Here is an 18,083-nt window from a genome sequence, read left to right as displayed (position 1 = left end):
GTTTAGGCAGTTGGTAAGATGGGTTTGCTATCAATGTCAACATGCTTTTGGGATATAGAGATACGCAGGACAGAGATGTAGGAGTTGGACATTAGAGCAGCTAGGGTGCACACGGTAAAAATGACAACCCCAGTGCTCGTGGACACATATTTGCAGATTATGGGGTCCTGATATTTTTCTCACTTTCTTGCAATGAAAAAAGAGATCGCATGGTGTCAGTGCACGAAAGCATAAGTGCTTTACCAGAGCTCATACCAGCTGTATTTTGGAAACGCCCATTGATATCACTAGTTCAGCAGCAGCAGCGTCGGTTGTAAACGGACGGTTTGTCATTGTAAAATTATCTATATTTCAAATATATCGAGAAGAGGAAAAACGTTTGCGCCTGCTACTGTGCACGATGCTTTTTCTCTGATGCAGTTTTTCTTCTCGTGAAGGATTATTACATTTTTCGTTGATGGCCATGGAACAAAGGAAATGCGAGGCACGAAGACTGACAGGACGGTGGGTCTGTTTCGTGGTTGCTCTGCTTTTGTGGAGCGTGGCCTCGGCACAGATAAGATATTCCATCTCTGAGGAAGTTAACGAAGGAACTGTGGTTGGGAGTGTTGCTAAAGATCTGGGATTAGATAAAAGCACACTGAAAGAACGGAAGTATCGGATTGTTTCTAGTAATGCGGATCCCCTTTTCCATGTAAATCAGAACGATGGTGTCCTGTATGTGAGCCGAAAGATTGACAGAGAGGAAGTATGCGAGCGAAGCAGTACATGTTTGCTTAATCTGAAAACCGTGCTAGAAAACCCGCTGGAGGTCCACTATGTTGGAGTTGAGGTTTTGGATGTAAATGATCATTCCCCCAGCTTTCCGGAGACAGAGAAAACGTTAGAAATTTCAGAATCTGTGTTAAGTGGAAAAAGCTTTCAGCTACAAGCAGCAAGAGATCCAGACAGTGGTCATTTTTCCGTGCAGCAGTATAAACTCAGCCCAAATGACCACTTCCGTTTGGAAGTTAAGGAAAAAGGAAAAGATGGTAAAATACCTATATTAATTGTGCAGAAATCTTTGGATAGAGAGGCAGCGGGAAGTCACTCATTAGTGCTGACTGCACTGGATGGAGGCAAACCTCCGAAAGCTGGCAACATGAATATTATAGTAAATGTCTTAGATATTAATGACAACGCGCCTGTTTTCTCTAAAGATGTTTACTCTGTGCTGCTCGATGAAAATGCTCCAGTAGGCACAACAGTCGTACAAGTTAATGCAACTGATTCAGATGAAGGACAAAATGGAGAAGTAGTTTACTCATTTAGCAGTATTGTGAATCATAGGTTATTTAAATTGTTTGAAATAAATCCATCAACAGGTGAGATAATTGTGAAAGGTCCAATAGACTACGAGCACATGGATGAATATGAAATTGAAATTGAGGCATCAGATAAAGGTCTAGCTCCTCTAACAACAGAAAAAAATGTCGTTATTAAGATAGTTGACATGAATGATAATGCACCTGAGATTGAGGTTACGTCATTTTCAAGCTCCATCCCTGAAGATTCCAGACCTGGAACTACAGTTGCTCTTATCAGTGTAAATGACTTGGACTCTGGTCTCAATGGAAAAGTTATTTGCTCCATAGGTGAGGATGTTCCATTTGCTCTATCACCATCTTTACAAGACAAAATGTATTCATTAGTGACCAAATCTCCTCTGGACAGAGAGAAACAGTCACACTATATTATAACAGTAGCTGCAAAAGACGCTGGTCAACCCCCATTATCATCTGAGAAGACAATAAGCCTTGTGGTGTCAGATGTGAATGACAACAGTCCAGAGTTTTCACTGAGTCCATACACTTTCTATGTCACCGAAGCTAATGAGCCAGGAGCCTCTGTGTTTTCTGTTAAAGCTTTTGATCGTGATGAGAACGACAATGCACTTATTTCCTATCATATTCTGAGAAATGGAAGGGAAGATAATAAATTGGCTTCATTTCTCAACATAAACTCTGAAAATGGAGATATTTTGGCTCTAAAAAGTTTTGACTTTGAAACTCTGAAAAAGTTTCAGTTCCAAGTTGTTTCCACAGATTCTGGAACTCCGTCACTAAGCAGCAACGTCACAGTGAACGTGTTCATTCTGGATCAGAACGACAACGCTCCAGTCATCCTGTATCCAGTCAGCTCGAACGGTTCTGCTGAAGGTGTGGAGGAGATTCCCCGCAATGTGAACGCAGGACACTTGGTGACTAAAGTCAGAGCCTATGACGCTGATATAGGATATAACGGCTGGTTACTGTTTTCACTGCAGGAAGTTACTGACCACAGTCTCTTTGGTTTGGACCGCTATACAGGACAGATCAGAACACTTCGCTCATTCACAGAGACAGACGAGGCTGAGCATAAACTGGTCATACTGGTGAAAGACAATGGGAACGTTTCCCTCTCAGCAACAGCTACTGTGATTGTCAAAGTTGTGGAGCCCAAAGAGGCTTTTGCTGCTTCTGATGTTAAAAGTGCAACTAAAGTTGACGAAGAGGACAATGTGACATTTTATCTGATCATAACCCTGGGATCAGTTTCTGTACTTTTTCTCATCAGTATCATCGTGCTGATTGCAATGCAGTGCTCTAAATCCACAGACTATACTTCTAAATATCTACAAGAGCCTAATTATGATGGAACACTGTGTCACAGCATCCAGTACAGATCTGGAGACAAACGGTACATGTTAGTCGGACCCAGAATGAGTATAGGATCTACTATAGTCCCGGGCAGCCATGCGAACACACTAGTCCTCCCTGACAGGAGGTCTGCGACTGCAGAGGTAAGACAAATTTAAGTGCAAACTTTGAGTTAACTAACTGTAACTGCTTGTTTACTTAACATATCAATTATGCATTGTATCTTCTCAGGGTAATGTGTTGCATAGCATGGCACTGGATTTGTTGGCTTCCCCCCTGCTTTCCTCTGGCAATTATGACCTGATGTCCTTTTCAGGATTTATTTGTTGTTTGTCAATACCTTCATCAACTCTAAAAGAACATTTCTGATTCCATGCCTGTGTTGACATTCTGCACTTGCTCTTGGGCAATAATATAAAAACTGCTTGTAGTCATTTTATTTTGTTGCGTTATGTTACTGTTGTTTAATGTTGATTTCGTATATACCCTTCCACATCCTTCTTCATTTTTTGCACTATGCTTGATAGTTTAATGTCCGATTGATGAGCGTGCTTCATCACTTAGCCATAAACAAACCCTGACGAAAGAGTAAACTATAATATCCGGTAGAATTGCAACTACAATGTGGTTGTGAAAAAAAATCTCTTCAAGTCAACTCAGTGCAATTAAAGAATCGGAAAAAAATGTGATAATGTCTTAAGCCCGGGCCACACAGCGCGCATCATGCTCGCGTGACGGCAACGTCGCGTGTTGTTTTTTATTTCGGCGTCCATGTTAACAGGTTAGAGTGGACACACTGCCCGCATGAGACGCACGTCAGACGCCCGTCAGACGCACGTCAGACGTGCGTCTATTTTATAGAATAGAAGGCTCGCCTATTTTTCACGCTTGCCGCTTACCTCTCGGCTGCGTCTCCCAGCAGCAACAGACAGTGAAGGTGATCTATTGACAGTATATGAGCAAGATTACTACAGTTTCCATGTCTAGACATCTGTAGAATATGTCACTGACCATCAATATTTTACACTTCCTATCTAGATTTCAAAATAAAAGTCCTCTAGCGTTTTTAGTGCACAGAATCATTCATTCATTAACACAATGCTTTTATTCTGAAATACTCTAAATAAAGCAGTTGTCTGCTTGCAGGTTTCCATCAAGTTAATATAGTACAGGCTTTTAATTATGTAAACACTGTAGTAGTCATAGCAGAAACCCTGCATATGCTATACATATAATAGACTGGGTTAATAGGTTATAAGAACATCAGGTGATAGTTGGCAGTATTTTTCCGATGCGCTCTCTCTCTCTCTCTCTCTCTCTCTCTCTCTCTCTCTCTCTCTCTGTTATTTAATTTTTTTAAAGATATTTAATAATAATTTTCGTTTTCTAAAGGTTAACAAATAACGAAACTGTTTATTTTGCTTTGTTTTATAATAATAAAAAAAACCACTTTACTTATATTTATCATTCTGAAATACTTCAGGTGTTTTTCTCCATCAAGGCGCAGTTCAGCAACAAGGTGGTGAAAAGCTCCAAGTTGCCTGAGATGTCGGAACATCAGCATTTATAATGTAAATTGCTGTCCCGCCCCAGATGTAAATTAAGTCGTTTTCGATAAAAGCCGCAACCTGGAATGCTGTAGAACAGGAACCCGAAACCCCCTGGAAATGTTGTTTAAAACTGTGCCAGTCAAAGTGAAGAGGGATTGCTGTAGGCTCTCTCTTACTACTAATGTATTTATTTATTTTTTTGTATTAATATATAGCCCACAGAAATCCCTCTTCACTGTCAATGAAGAGGGATTTATATATATATATAGCCCATAGAAATCCCTCCTCATTGTATATATATAAATCCCTCTTCACTGACAGAAAAGAGGGATTTATATGGGCTATATATTAATATTTATGTATGAATTTATTTGCTTGTTTTTAATAATATTTACAAATTACCACACAGTTCTTACCCTTTTTTGTCTTAAATAAATATAAATCACATTTATTATGAAGTTAAATGGCCATTAAAAGGCAAACTCTATGTAGAAAGAAAGGGCTGTCAGCAACAGCAAAAACACAGCTGACAGGTAGCTCCGGGACGCTCCCGAGACGTGGGTAACTCGCGTCTAGTGTGAACACCCTAGGTGGGCATGACGCGGCCACGACGTGACGCTGCCGTCAGGCAAGCATGATGCGCGCTGTGTGGCCCCGGCGTTACTCTAAGGGGTGTCGTGAACTGCAAAACGTCGCGGTTGCTGTCCTTGGTGCTGAAAGTGTTTGGCTTTATTTTCAGGTCTAAAAACTCAAACTAACATTGATCTAAAGTGTAGTATATACTTCAAATGTCTGCAATGAGAGATAAGGTCGCATGGTGTCAGTATAATGTAAAAAGTCAGCGTTAGACGAGCTTGTCGTCATTGCTGTTTGGTTCCACGTCCTGACAACATTCTCACTTCGATACTGGCAGGATCGTTTCTGGGCTTATTTTGCGTAAATGGTCGGTTTGCCTCAATTTCTGGATATGAAGTGAAGTCATATCTGCATAAAGGGAGGTGTTGGATTCTGTATTTACAACGAAGCTATTATCCTTGTGATGGATTACTGATTTTTTAGGATTTAACCATGGAACAAAGAAGATACGAGAGACGAAGGGCGAGAGGATGTTTGGTCGGCTGCGTGGTTGCTGTGCTTTTGTGGAGCGTGGCTTCGGCGCAAATAAGATATTCAATCTCTGAGGAAGTGAACGAAGGAACTGTGGTTGGAAATATAGCTAAAGATCTGGGATTAGATAAAAGCACACTGAAAGACAGGAAGTATCGGATTGTTTCTAGTAATGCGGATCCTCTTTTCCATGTAAATCAGAATGACGGTGTCCTGTATGTGAGCAGAAAGATTGACAGAGAAGAGGTGTGCGCGCAGAGCAGTACGTGTTTAATAAATCTGAAAACCGTGCTAGAAAACCCACTGGAGGTCCATTACGTAGGAGTGGAAGTGCTGGATATAAATGACCATTCTCCCAGTTTTCCAGAGAAAGAAAAAACGCTGGATATTTCTGAGTCTGTGTTACCCGGAGCACGATTTCAGCTAAAATCCTCACGGGATCCAGACAGTGGCCAATTCTCCGTGCAGCAATATAAACTCAGCCACAATGATCACTTCCGTTTGGAAGTTAAAGATAAAGGAGAAGATGGTAAAATACCTATATTGGTTGTTCAAAAATCTTTAGACAGAGAGACTGCAGGAGGCCACTCATTAGTACTGACTGCACTGGATGGAGGAAAACCTCCGAAAACTGGTATTATGAATATTCTAGTAAAAGTTTTAGACATTAATGATAACGCACCTGTGTTCTCTAAAGATGTTTATTCTGTGATGCTCGATGAAAATGCTCCAGTAGGCACAACAGTCGTACAAGTGAATGCAACGGATTTAGACGACGGTACAAACGGAGATGTAGTTTACTCATTTAGCAACAGTATGAATCAAAATATATTAAACATATTTGACATCAATGCATTAACAGGCGAGATAACTGTTAAAGGTTTAATAGATTATGAGGAGAAGGACAAATATGAAATTGAAATTGAGGCATCAGATAAAGGTTCTGCTCCGCTAACTACAGAGAAAAGCGTCATTATTAAAATAATAGACGTGAATGATAATGCACCTGAGATTGAAGTTACCTCATTTTCAAGCTCCATCCCTGAAGATTCCAGACCTGGAACTACAGTTGCTCTTATCAGTATAAATGACTTGGACTCTGGTCTCAATGGAAAAGTTATTTGCTCAATTGGAGAAGATGTTCCTTTTACTTTATCACCATCTTTACAGGAGAAAATGTACTCATTAGTGACCAAATCTTTTCTGGACAGAGAGAGAAAGGACAATTATGAGCTAACAATAACTGCAAAAGACGCTGGTCAACCTCCATTATCATCTGAGAAGACAATAAGCGTTGTGGTGTCAGATGTGAATGACAACAGTCCAGAGTTTTCACTGAGTCCGTATACTTTCTATGTCACTGAAGCTAATGAGCCTGGAGCCTCTGTGTTTTCTATTAAAGCGTTTGATCGTGATGACAACGACAATGCTATTATATCCTATCATATTCTCAGAGATGGAAGGGAAGATAATAAAGTGACTTCATTTCTCAACATAAACTCTGAAAATGGAGATATTTTGGCGCTAAAAAGTTTTGACTTTGAAACTCTGAAAACGTTCCAGTTCCAAGTTGTTGCCTCAGATTCTGGAACTCCGTCACTAAGCAGCAACGTCACAGTGTACGTGTTCATTCTGGATCAGAACGACAACGCTCCAGTCATCCTGTATCCAGTCAGCTCTAACGGTTCTGCTGAAGGTGTGGAGGAGATTCCCCGCAATGTGAACGCAGGACACTTGGTGACTAAAGTCAGAGCCTATGACGCTGATATAGGATATAACGGCTGGTTACTGTTTTCACTGCAGGAAGTTACTGACCACAGTCTCTTTGGTTTGGACCGCTATACAGGACAGATCAGAACACTTCGCTCATTCACAGAGACAGACGAGGCTGAGCATAAACTGGTCATACTGGTGAAAGACAATGGGAACGTTTCCCTCTCAGCAACAGCTACTGTGATTGTCAAAGTTGTGGAGCCCAAAGAAGGTTTTGCTGCTTCTGATGTGAAAAGTGCAACTAAAGTCGACGAGGAGGACAATGTGACATTTTATCTGATCATAACCCTGGGATCAGTTTCTGTACTTTTTCTCATCAGTATCATCGTGCTGATTGCAATGCAGTGCTCTAAATCCACAGACTATACTTCTAAATATCTACAAGAGCCTAATTATGATGGAACACTGTGTCACAGCATCCAGTACAGATCTGGAGACAAACGGTACATGCTAGTTGGACCCAGAATGAGTATAGGATCTACTATAGTCCCGGGCAGCCATGCCAACACACTAGTGCTCCCTGACAGGAGGTCTGCGACTGCAGAGGTAGGACATATTTAAGTGCAAACTTCGAGTCAACTAACTGTAATTGTTTACTAAACATATCAATTATGCATTGTATCCTCTCAGGGTAATGTGTTGCATTGCATGGCATTGGATTTTTTTTGCTTCCCTGCTTTCCTCTGGCAATTATGACCTGATGTAATTTTTTAGTATTTATTTGTTCTTTTTCAATACCTTCATTAACTCTATCAGAATATTTCTGATTGTATGCCTGTGTTGAAATTCTGCACTTTTTCTCATGGGCAGTGATATGAAAACTGCTTGTAGTCATTTTATTTTATTGCGGTATGTGACTGTTGTTTAATGTTGATTTTGTATATACCCCCTTACAACCTTCTTAATTTGTTTGCACTATGCTTGATATTTTAAAATTGCGGACGAGCAAATGAAAGCTGACCTATGTCCGATTGATGAGCGTGCTTCATCGCTTAGCCATAAACAAACCATGACGAAAGAGTAAAATATAACAAACGGTAGAATTGAAACTACAATGTGGTTGTAAAAAAAAACCCTCCACAAGTCAACTCAGTATAATTAAAGTATCGTAAAAAAAATGTATGACTCAAAGGGGTGTACTGAAAAAAAAATGTATGACTCAAAGGGGTGTACTGAACCGCAAAACGCCGCGGTCGCTGTCCTTGGTGCTGAAAGTGTTTGGCTTTGTTTTCAGATCGAAAAACTCAAACTAACATTGATCTAAAGTGTAGTATATACTAAAAATGTCTGCAGTGAGAGATAAGGTCGCATGGTGTCAGTATAATGTAAAAAGTCAGCGTTAGACGAGCTTGTCGTCATTGCTGTTTGTTTCCACCTCCTGACTCCATTCTCACTTCGATACTAGCAGGATCGTTTCTGGGCTTATTTTGCGTAAATGGTCGGTCTGTCCCAATTTCTGGATATGAAGTGAATTCGTATTTGCATAAAGGAAAGTGTTGGATTCCGTCTTTACAACGAAGCCATTTTCCTTGTGGTGGATTACTGATGTTTTCGGGTTTAACCATGGAACAAAGAAGCTACGAGAGACGAAGGGCGAGAGGATGTTTGCTCGGCTGCGTGGTTGCTGTGCTTTTGTGGAGCGTGGCTTCGGCGCAAATAAGATATTCAATCTCTGAGGAAGTGAACGAAGGAACTGTGGTTGGAAATATAGCAAAAGATCTGGGATTAGATAAAAGCACACTGAAAGACAGGAAGTATCGGATTGTTTCTAGTAATGCGGATCCTCTTTTCCATGTAAATCAGAACGATGGTGTCCTATATGTGAGCCGAAAGATTGACAGAGAAGAGGTGTGCGCACAGAGCAGTACGTGTTTAATAAATCTGAAAACCGTGCTAGAAAACCCACTGGAGGTCCACTATGTTGTAGTGGAAGTGCTGGATATAAATGACCATTCTCCCAGTTTCCCAGAGAAAAAGACAACGTTGGAGATGTCCGAATCTGTGTTGCCCGGAGCACGTATTCAGCTAAAAGCCTCACGGGATTCAGACAGTGGTCATTTCTCCGTGCAGCAGTATAAACTCAGTCAAAACGATCACTTCCGTTTGGAAGTTAAAGATAAAGGAGAAGATGGGAAAATACCAATATTGGTTGTTCAAAAGTCTTTAGACAGGGAAACTGCAGGGAGTCACTCATTAGTGCTGACAGCACTGGATGGAGGGAAACCTCCGAAGACTGGAACTATGAATATTCTAGTAAATGTCTTAGATGTTAATGATAACGCACCTGTTTTCTCTAAGGATGTTTATTCTGTGATGCTCGAGGAAAATGCTCCAGTAGGCACCACTGTAGTGCAAGTGAATGCAACTGATTTGGATGAAGGACTAAACGGAGAAATGGTTTACTCATTTACTAACAGTATCAGTCAAAGGTTATTAAAACTATTTGATATCAATCCATTAACAGGTGAAATAATCGTGAAAGGATTAATAGACTATGAGGAGAAGGAAAAATATGAGATTGAAATTCGAGCATCAGATAAAGGTCTGGCTCCTCTGGCTACAGAAAAAAGCGTCATTATCAAGATAATAGACGTGAATGATAATGCACCTGAGATTGAAGTTACATCATTTTCAAACTCCATCCCTGAAGACTCCAGACTTGGAACTACTGTTGCTCTTATCAGTGTAAATGACTTGGACTCTGGTCTCAATGGAAAAGTTATTTGCGCTGTCAACGTGGATGTTCCATTTGCTTTATCACCTTCTTTACAAGACAAAATGTATTCATTAGTGACCAGATCTCCTCTGGACAGAGAGCGAAGGGCCAATTATGAGCTAACAATAACTGCAAAAGATGCTGGTCAACCTCCATTATCATCTGTGAAGACAATCAGCGTTGTGGTGTCAGATGTGAATGACAACAGTCCAGAGTTTTCACTGAGTCCATATACTTTCTATGTCACTGAAGCTAATGAGCCAGGAGCCTCTGTGTTTTCTGTAAGAGCCTCTGATCGTGACGAGGGAGACAATGCACTTATTTCCTATCATATTCTCAGAGATCGAAGCGAAGGAAATAAATTGGCTTCATTTCTCAACATAAACTCTGAAAAAGGAGATATTTTGGCTCTAAAAAGTTTTGACTTTGAGACTCTGAAAACGTTCCAGTTCCAAGTTGTTGCCACAGATTCTGGAACTCCGTCACTAAGCAGCAACGTCACAGTGAACGTGTTCATTCTGGATCAGAACGACAACGCTCCAGTCATCCTGTATCCAGTCAGCTCTAACGGTTCTGCTGAAGGTGTGGAGGAGATTCCCCGCAATGTGAACGCAGGACACTTGGTGACTAAAGTCAGAGCCTATGACGCTGATATAGGATATAATGGCTGGTTACTGTTTTCACTGCAGGAAGTTACTCACCACAGTCTCTTTGGTTTGGACCGCTATACAGGACAGATCAGAACACTTCGCTCATTCACAGAGACAGACGAGGCTGAGCATAAACTGGTCATACTGGTGAAAGACAATGGGAACGTCTCACTCTCAGCAACAGCTACTGTGATTGTCAAAGTTGTGGAGCCCAAAGAGGCTTTTGCCGCTTCTGATGTTAAAAGTGCAACTAAAGTTGACGAGGAGGACAATGTGACATTTTATCTGATCATAACCCTGGGATCAGTTTCAGTACTTTTTCTCGTCAGTATCATCGTGCTGATCGCAATGCAGTGCTCTAAATCCACAGACTATACTTCTAAATATCTACCAGAGCCTAATTATGATGGAACACTGTGTCACAGCATCCAGTACAGATCTGGAGACAAACGGTACATGTTAGTTGGACCCAGAATGAGTATAGGATCAACTATAGTCCCGGGCAGCCATGCCAACACACTAGTGCTCCCTGACAGGAGGTCTGCGACTTCAGAGGTAAGAATTGTTTTTGTGAAAACCCTGGCTTGTTTCTACTGGCAGTGTTATTCATGTGTCCGTTCATTAATCAGTTCAGCCTATCATCTACTACATGTACAGCATCTTTACTGCTTGTTTGGCATTATTAGTTTTGAGAAGTTCGACACTTCGGTTTTAAGCTGCAACTTTGATCATACTGTATGTCATTTTAAGACAGAGGAGGACATCTGGAGAGGTAAAAATAATGTTTTGGATCTTTTGATTTTCCCATTCCCCACATACTTAACACTTGGTGTGCAAAGTTTTGAAAAATGACTCTCTAGTGGTGACTCTCTCTAGCAATAGCAGGGAAGCTAAACCTATTTAAAATTGTTTCAAAGTGTATGATTTATTTTACTTTGTACTACAACATACTTGAAAGCAGTTTTTTTCGTTCTGATCATGGAGGATTTGCTATTGGATTTTTATTACTTTTAACGGCTCTTGTACAATGCTGTATGTTCATTTACAATCCATTGGCAGCTGTGGTTCATGGTGTGGAATGTTAGAGTTATATCCCCCAACAGATTTATTGTTTTAGTATGCCTGAATTGCAAATAGAAAGACTGAGGTTGCAACGTTTACTCTCCGTTAAAAAATCAAAACAGGTCTGTTTCAATGTGGGGATATGTTGCCTTTGAGCATTTGAAGACTTTGTTTGATTTGCTAACTGACCACTACTGTAATCTGTGTAAATAACTATTTCAACGCTTGGTGTCAGTGTAGTTCAGTGATTCTGTGCATCTAGCAGCACTTTATACGTCACAAGCTTTATCTGGACCGAGCTCTTGCATTTTACTCAGACAGAATACATGAGCGTAAAACAGCGACTGGCAGCAGCGAGTGCGTTTTATTTTCAGCAGTTTCTGTAAAAACAGACGTTGGGTATCGTTTAGAAACATGGCGGATTAAATCTCATTGATATCACGACGTAGTTAATGGACTGTTCTTTACCACCTTCGAGTCATGGAACAAAGAGGACGCAAAGCGTGGAGGGAGCGACACTTTTGGTTTGCCTTCATGGTTGTTTTGGATATTTTATGGAGTGGAGCTTCTGCACAGATCAGATATTCCGTATCTGAGGAGGTTCAAGATGAAACCGTCGTCGGGAATATAGCGAAGGATTTGGGACTAGATAAGAGCGCACTCACAGACAGAGGATATCGCATTGTGGCAGGCTCAACCGAGCCCCTGTTTCAAGTGAATCAAAACGACGGCATGTTGTATGTGAAAAGGAGAATAGACAGGGAGGAGGTGTGCGACCGGACCAGCCCGTGTTTGATCAATCTGAAAACCGTGCTGGAGAACCCGCTGGAGATCCACTACGTGGCCGTGGAGATACTTGATATAAATGACCACTCGCCTGTTTTTCCAGAGAAAGAGAAAAAGCTCGAGATCTCTGAGTCGGCCTTACCGGGAGCGAGATTTCAACTACAGGCTGCGCGCGACCCCGACGTAGGCCAGTTCTCCATTCAGCAATATAAACTCAGCCATAACGACTATTTCAGATTAGAAGTGAAGGATAGAGGTGCGGACCGGAAGGTACCATTTTTAGTTCTGCAGAAGCAGTTAGACCGAGAAACCGCCGGGAAACATAAGCTGCGTCTGACAGCGGTTGATGGAGGAAAACCGGTGAAGTCTGGCGCTATAGATATTATCGTGGATGTACTTGATGTTAATGACAACTCCCCAGTGTTTACCCAAGAGTCATATTCTGCCACTCTTAAAGAAAACGTTCCCGTTGGCACTGTAGTCATTCAGGTAAATGCAACCGATTTGGACCAAGGTGGAAATGGCGAAGTAATATATTCTTTTGGTAAAGAAGTTGATTCCAAATTAATGGATGTCTTTAGTATAGACTCAAACACTGGTGAAATTAAAGTAACAGGTCAAATAGATTTTGAAGAAAGTAAAAGTTATGAAATTGATATTCAGGCGTCTGATAAAGGACCAGCTCCTTTAACAACTGATAAAAGTGTTATGATAACTGTTATTGATGTTAATGATAATGCACCTGAGATAGAAGTGACATCATTTTCCAGCTCTATCAGGGAGGATTCAAAGATAGGAACCACAGTGGCCCTGATCAGTGTCACTGATTTAGACTCTGGAATGAATGGTAAAGTAATTTGCACGATCAAAGAACAAGTTCCTTTTGCTCTATCTCCATCATTACAAGAAAACATGTACGCTGTTGTAACCAGGTCGCAGCTGGACAGGGAAATAGTTTCCCAATTTGATGTCACAATTATTGCTAAAGACTCAGGTGATCCGTTATTTTCAACTGAAAAGACCATAAGCGTCGTAGTATCAGATGTAAATGACAACAGACCAGAGTTTTTATCAAGCCCCTATGTGTTTTATGTCACCGAGAATAACAGCCCGGGAGCCTCGGTGTTTTCAGTAAAAGCATCTGATCGAGATGAAAGTGATAACGCTCTCATTACATATCATATTTTCAGAGAAGCAAGCGGAGATAATAAAGTGACCTCGTTTTTAAATATTAACTCGGAAACTGGAGATATTTTGGCGCTGAAAAGTTTTGACTTTGAGACTCTGAAAAAGTTTCAGTTCCAAGTTGTTGCCACAGATTCTGGAACTCCGTCACTAAGCAGCAACGTCACAGTGAACGTGTTCATTCTGGATCAGAACGACAACGCTCCAGTCATCCTGTATCCAGTCAGCTCTAACGGTTCTGCTGAAGGTGTGGAGGAGATTCCCCGCAATGTGAACGCAGGACACTTGGTGACTAAAGTCAGAGCCTATGACGCTGATATAGGATATAACGGCTGGTTACTGTTTTCACTGCAGGAAGTTACTGACCACAGTCTCTTTGGTTTGGACCGCTATACAGGACAGATCAGAACACTTCGCTCATTCACAGAGACAGACGAGGCTGAGCATAAACTTGCCATACTGGTCAAAGACAATGGGAACGTTTCACTCTCAGCAACAGCTACTGTGATGGTCAAAGTTGTGGAGCCCAAAGAGGCTTTTGCTGCTTCTGATGTTAAAAGTGCAACGAAAGTTGACGAGGAGGACAATGTGACATTTTATCTGATCATAACCCTGGGATCAGTTTCTGTACTTTTTCTCATCAGTATCATCGTGCTGATCGCAATGCAGTGCTCTAAATCCACAGACTATACGTCTAAATATCTACCAGAGCCTAATTATGATGGAACACTGTGTCACAGCATCCAGTACAGATCTGGAGACAAACGGTACATGTTAGTTGGACCCAGGATGAGTATAGGATCTACTATAGTCCCGGGCAGCCATGCCAACACACTAGTGCTCCCTGACAGGAGGAGGACATCTGGAGAGGTAGGATTATACGCTGATTATGATATGTTTTATGGTGTTTGCTGTTAATGTATGTTTAAAGTATTCATTGATTGGAAATTGTTTCTATTTTCATTAAAAAAACAACAACCCAGAAACAAAGGCACAAGATTAAGGGCTATTGATTCGCAGGTGGTAACTTTCGCTGTCCTTGGTGCTGATTTTCTACCTCTTTTTTTTCTCATCCGTATAGGATATTTTTTTTGGGCTTCACACTCCCTAAATTTAGGCAGTTAAGATGGGTTTTCTGTTAATGTCAAAATACCTTTGGGAGATAGAGATACGCAGCACAGAGATGTCGGAATTGTACATTAGAGCAGCTGGGGTGCATTAAGTAAAAATGACAATTCCAGGGCTCGTGGACACATGTTTGCAGATTATGGGGTCCTGGTATTTCTCTCACTTTCTTGCAATGAAAAGAGAGATCGCATGGTGTCAGTGCACGAAAGCATAAGTGCTTTACCAGAGCTCATACCAGCTGTATTTTGGAAACGCCCATTGATATCACTAGTTCAGCAGCAGCAGCGTCGGTTGTAAACGGACGGGTTGCCATTTTAAAATTATCTATATTTCAAATATATCGAGAAGAGGAAAAACGTTTGCACATGCTAGTGCGCACGATGCTGTTTCTCTGATACAGTTTTTCTTCTCGTGAAGGATTATTACATTTTTCGTTGATGGCCATGGAACAAAGGAAATGCGAGGCACGAAGGGTGATACGGCCGTGGGTCTGTTTCGTGGTTGCTCTGCTTTTGTGGAGCGTGGCATCGGCGCAGATAAGATATTCCATCTCTGAGGAAGTTAACGAAGGAACTGTGGTTGGGAGTGTTGCTAAAGATCTGGGATTAGATAAAAGCACACTGAAAGAACGGAAGTATCGGATTGTTTCTAGTAATGCGGATCCCCTTTTCCATGTAAATCAGAACGATGGTGTTCTGTATGTGAGCCGAAAGATTGACAGAGAGGAAGTATGCGAGCGAAGCAGTACATGTTTGCTTAATCTGAAAACCGTGCTAGAAAACCCACTGGAGGTCCATTATATCGGAGTGGAGGTTTTGGATGTTAATGATCATTCCCCCAGCTTTCCGGAGACAGAGAAAACATTAGACATTTCAGAATCTGTGTTAAGTGGAAAAAGCTTTCAGCTACAAGCAGCAAGAGATCCAGACAGTGGTCATTTTTCCGTTCAGCAGTATAAACTCAGCCCAAATGACCACTTTCGTTTGGAAGTCAAAGATAAAGGAGAGGATGGTAAAATACCTATATTAATTGTGCAGAAATCTTTGGATAGAGAGGCAGCGGGAAGCCACTCATTAGTGCTGACTGCACTGGATGGAGGCAAACCTCCGAAAGCTGGCGAAATGAATATTGTAGTAAAAGTTTTAGATGTTAATGATAACGCACCTGTTTTTTTTCAAGATGTTTATTCTGTGATGCTCGATGAAAATGCTCCAGTAGGCACAACAGTCGTACAAGTGAATGCAACTGATTTAGATGAAGGACCAAATGGAGAAGTAGTTTACTCATTTAGTAACAGCGTAAACCGTAGGTTATTTAAACTGTTTGAAATAAATCCATCAACAGGTGAGATAATTGTGAAAGGTCCAATAGACTATGAGCACAAGGATAAATATGAAATTGAAATACAGGCATCAGATAAAGGTCTCGCACCTCTAACAACAGAAAAAAATGTGGTTATTAAGATAGTAGACGTTAATGATAATGCACCCCAGATGGAGGTTACCTCATTTTCAAGCTCCATCCCTGAAGATTCAAGACCTGGAACTACAGTTGCTCTTATCAGTGTAAATGACTTGGACTCTGGTCTCAATGGAAAGGTTATTTGCTCCATAAGTGAGAATGTTCCTTTTGCTCTATCACCATCTTTACAAGACAAAATGTATTCATTAGTGACAAAATCCCCTCTGGACAGAGAGAAACAGTCACAATATATTATAACAGTAGCTGCAAAAGACGCTGGTCAGCCTTCATTATCATCTGAGAAAACAATAAGTGTTGTGGTGTCAGATGTGAATGACAACAGTCCAGAGTTTTCACTGAGTCCATATACTTTCTATGTCACTGAAGCTAATGACCCTGGAGCTTCTGTGTTTTCTGTAAGAGCCTCTGATCGTGACGAGGGAGACAATGCACTTATTTCCTATCATATTCTCAGAGATGGAAGGGAAGATAATAAAGTTACTTCATTTCTCAACATAAACTCTGAAACTGGAGATATTTTGGCTCTAAAAAGTTTTGACTTTGAAACTCTGAAAACGTTCCAGTTCCAAGTTGTTGCCACAGATTCTGGAACTCCGTCACTAAGCAGCAACGTCACAGTGAACGTGTTCATTCTGGATCAGAACGACAACGCTCCAGTCATCCTGTATCCAGTCAGCTCTAACGGTTCTGCTGAAGGTGTGGAGGAGATTCCCCGCAATGTGAACGCAGGACACTTGGTGACTAAAGTCAGAGCCTATGACGCTGATATAGGATATAACGGCTGGTTACTGTTTTCACTGCAGGAAGTTACTGACCACAGTCTCTTTGGTTTGGACCGCTATACAGGACAGATCAGAACACTTCGCTCATTCACAGAGACAGACGAGGCTGAGCATAAACTGGTCATACTGGTGAAGGACAATGGGAACGTCTCACTCTCAGCAACAGCTACTGTGATTGTCAAAGTTTTGGAGCCCAAGGAGGCTTTTGCAGCTTCTGATGTTAAAAGTGCAACTAAAGTTGATGAGGAGGACAATGTGACATTTTATCTGATCATAACCCTGGGATCAGTTTCTGTACTTTTTCTCATCAGTATCATCGTGCTGATTGCAATGCAGTGCTCTAAATCCACAGACTATACTTCTAAATATCTACAAGAGCCTAATTATGATGGGACACTGTGTCACAGCATCCAGTACAGATCTGGAGACAAACGGTACATGTTAGTTGGACCCAGAATGAGTATAGGATCTACTATCGTCCCGGGCAGCCATGCCAACACACTAGTGCTTCCTGACAGGAGGTCTGCGACTGCAGAGGTAAGACATTTTTAAGTACAAACTTTGAGTTAACTAACTGTAACTGCTTGTTTACTAAACATATCAATTATGCATTGTATCCTCTCAGTGTAATGTGTTGCATATAGCATGGCACTGGATTTGTTGGCTTCCCTGCTTTCCTCTGGCAATTATGACCTGATGTCCATTTTAGGATTTATTTGTTCTTTGTCAATACCTTCATTAACTCTATCAGAACATTTCTCATTTTATGCCCGTGTGGACATTCTGAACTTTTTCTTGGGCAGTGATATGAAAACTTATTGTAGTCATTTTAATTTGTTGCGGTATGTTACTGTTGTTCAATGTTGATTTTGTATATACCCTCTTTTAACCTTCCTCATTTTTTTTGCACTATGCTTGATAGTTTAAAATTGCGGAGGAGCAAATGAAAGCTGACCAATATCCGATTGATGAGCGTGCTTCATCACTTAGTCATAAACAACTCATGACGAAAGAGTAAACTATAAAATCCAGTAGAATTTCAAATACAATGTGGTTGTGAAAAAACCTCTTCAAGTCAACTCAGTGTAATTAAAGAACCGGAAAAAAAATTGATAATGTCTTACTCTAACGGGTGTACTGAACTGCAAAACGTCGCGGTCGCTGTCCTTGGTGCTGAATGTGTT

The 18,083-nt window shown here is 41.1% G+C and overlaps 5 protein-coding genes across 6 annotated transcripts in view; 4 read left to right on the top strand and 1 right to left on the bottom strand.

Moving 5' to 3' along the window:
• Positions 1 to 18,083, top strand: part of LOC141775507 (protocadherin alpha-C2-like) — a 213,456-nt gene that overhangs the window by 25,482 nt on the left and 169,891 nt on the right. The gene's annotated exons all lie outside the window — the stretch shown is intronic.
• The window catches only part of LOC141775515 (fibroblast growth factor 18-like), a 305,178-nt gene that overhangs the window by 151,965 nt on the left and 135,130 nt on the right, over positions 1 to 18,083 (bottom strand). The gene's annotated exons all lie outside the window — the stretch shown is intronic.
• On the top strand, positions 141 to 7,669 carry LOC141775874 (protocadherin alpha-8-like). The gene is made up of 2 exons (XM_074649618.1): positions 141 to 1,364; positions 6,198 to 7,669. Exons 1-2 carry the CDS (start codon positions 458 to 460, stop codon positions 7,667 to 7,669), a joined length of 2,379 nt encoding a protein of 792 aa, XP_074505719.1. The 5' UTR covers positions 141 to 457.
• Positions 8,497 to 11,326, top strand: LOC141775873 (protocadherin alpha-3-like). Its single transcript, XM_074649617.1, has one exon. The coding sequence runs from the start codon at positions 8,654 to 8,656 to the stop codon at positions 11,324 to 11,326; it is 2,673 nt and encodes an 890-aa protein (XP_074505718.1). The 5' UTR covers positions 8,497 to 8,653.
• On the top strand, positions 12,269 to 17,591 carry LOC141775872 (putative protocadherin beta-18). Its single transcript, XM_074649616.1, has 4 exons — positions 12,269 to 12,592; positions 12,986 to 13,681; positions 15,448 to 17,436; positions 17,544 to 17,591. Exons 1-4 carry the CDS (start codon positions 12,269 to 12,271, stop codon positions 17,589 to 17,591), a joined length of 3,057 nt encoding a protein of 1,018 aa, XP_074505717.1.

The sequence above is a fragment of the Sebastes fasciatus genome, chromosome 10 (assembly GCF_043250625.1).
Source record: "Sebastes fasciatus isolate fSebFas1 chromosome 10, fSebFas1.pri, whole genome shotgun sequence".
NCBI lineage: Eukaryota > Metazoa > Chordata > Actinopteri > Perciformes > Sebastidae > Sebastes > Sebastes fasciatus.
This window is presented reverse-complemented; position numbering and strand designations above follow the sequence as displayed.

What these genes read in the sequence shown, in the direction of transcription:
- LOC141775874 (XM_074649618.1), top strand. Translation starts at nt 458, where the DNA reads ATGGCCATGGAACAAAGGAAATGCGAGGCACGAAGACTGACAGGACGG. An exon ending in TGAAATAAATCCATCAACAG is followed by an intron (nt 1,365 to 6,197) that starts GTGAGATAATTG and finishes ATGCATTAACAG; the next exon opens with GCGAGATAACTGTTAAAGGT.
- LOC141775873 (XM_074649617.1), top strand. Translation starts at nt 8,654, where the DNA reads ATGTTTTCGGGTTTAACCATGGAACAAAGAAGCTACGAGAGACGAAGG.
- LOC141775872 (XM_074649616.1), top strand. Translation starts at nt 12,269, where the DNA reads ATGTTGTATGTGAAAAGGAGAATAGACAGGGAGGAGGTGTGCGACCGG. An exon ending in ATAGAGGTGCGGACCGGAAG is followed by an intron (nt 12,593 to 12,985) that starts GTACCATTTTTA and finishes ATTGATATTCAG; the next exon opens with GCGTCTGATAAAGGACCAGC. An exon ending in GCAGCAACGTCACAGTGAAC is followed by an intron (nt 13,682 to 15,447) that starts GTGTTCATTCTG and finishes ATCGGAGTGGAG; the next exon opens with GTTTTGGATGTTAATGATCA.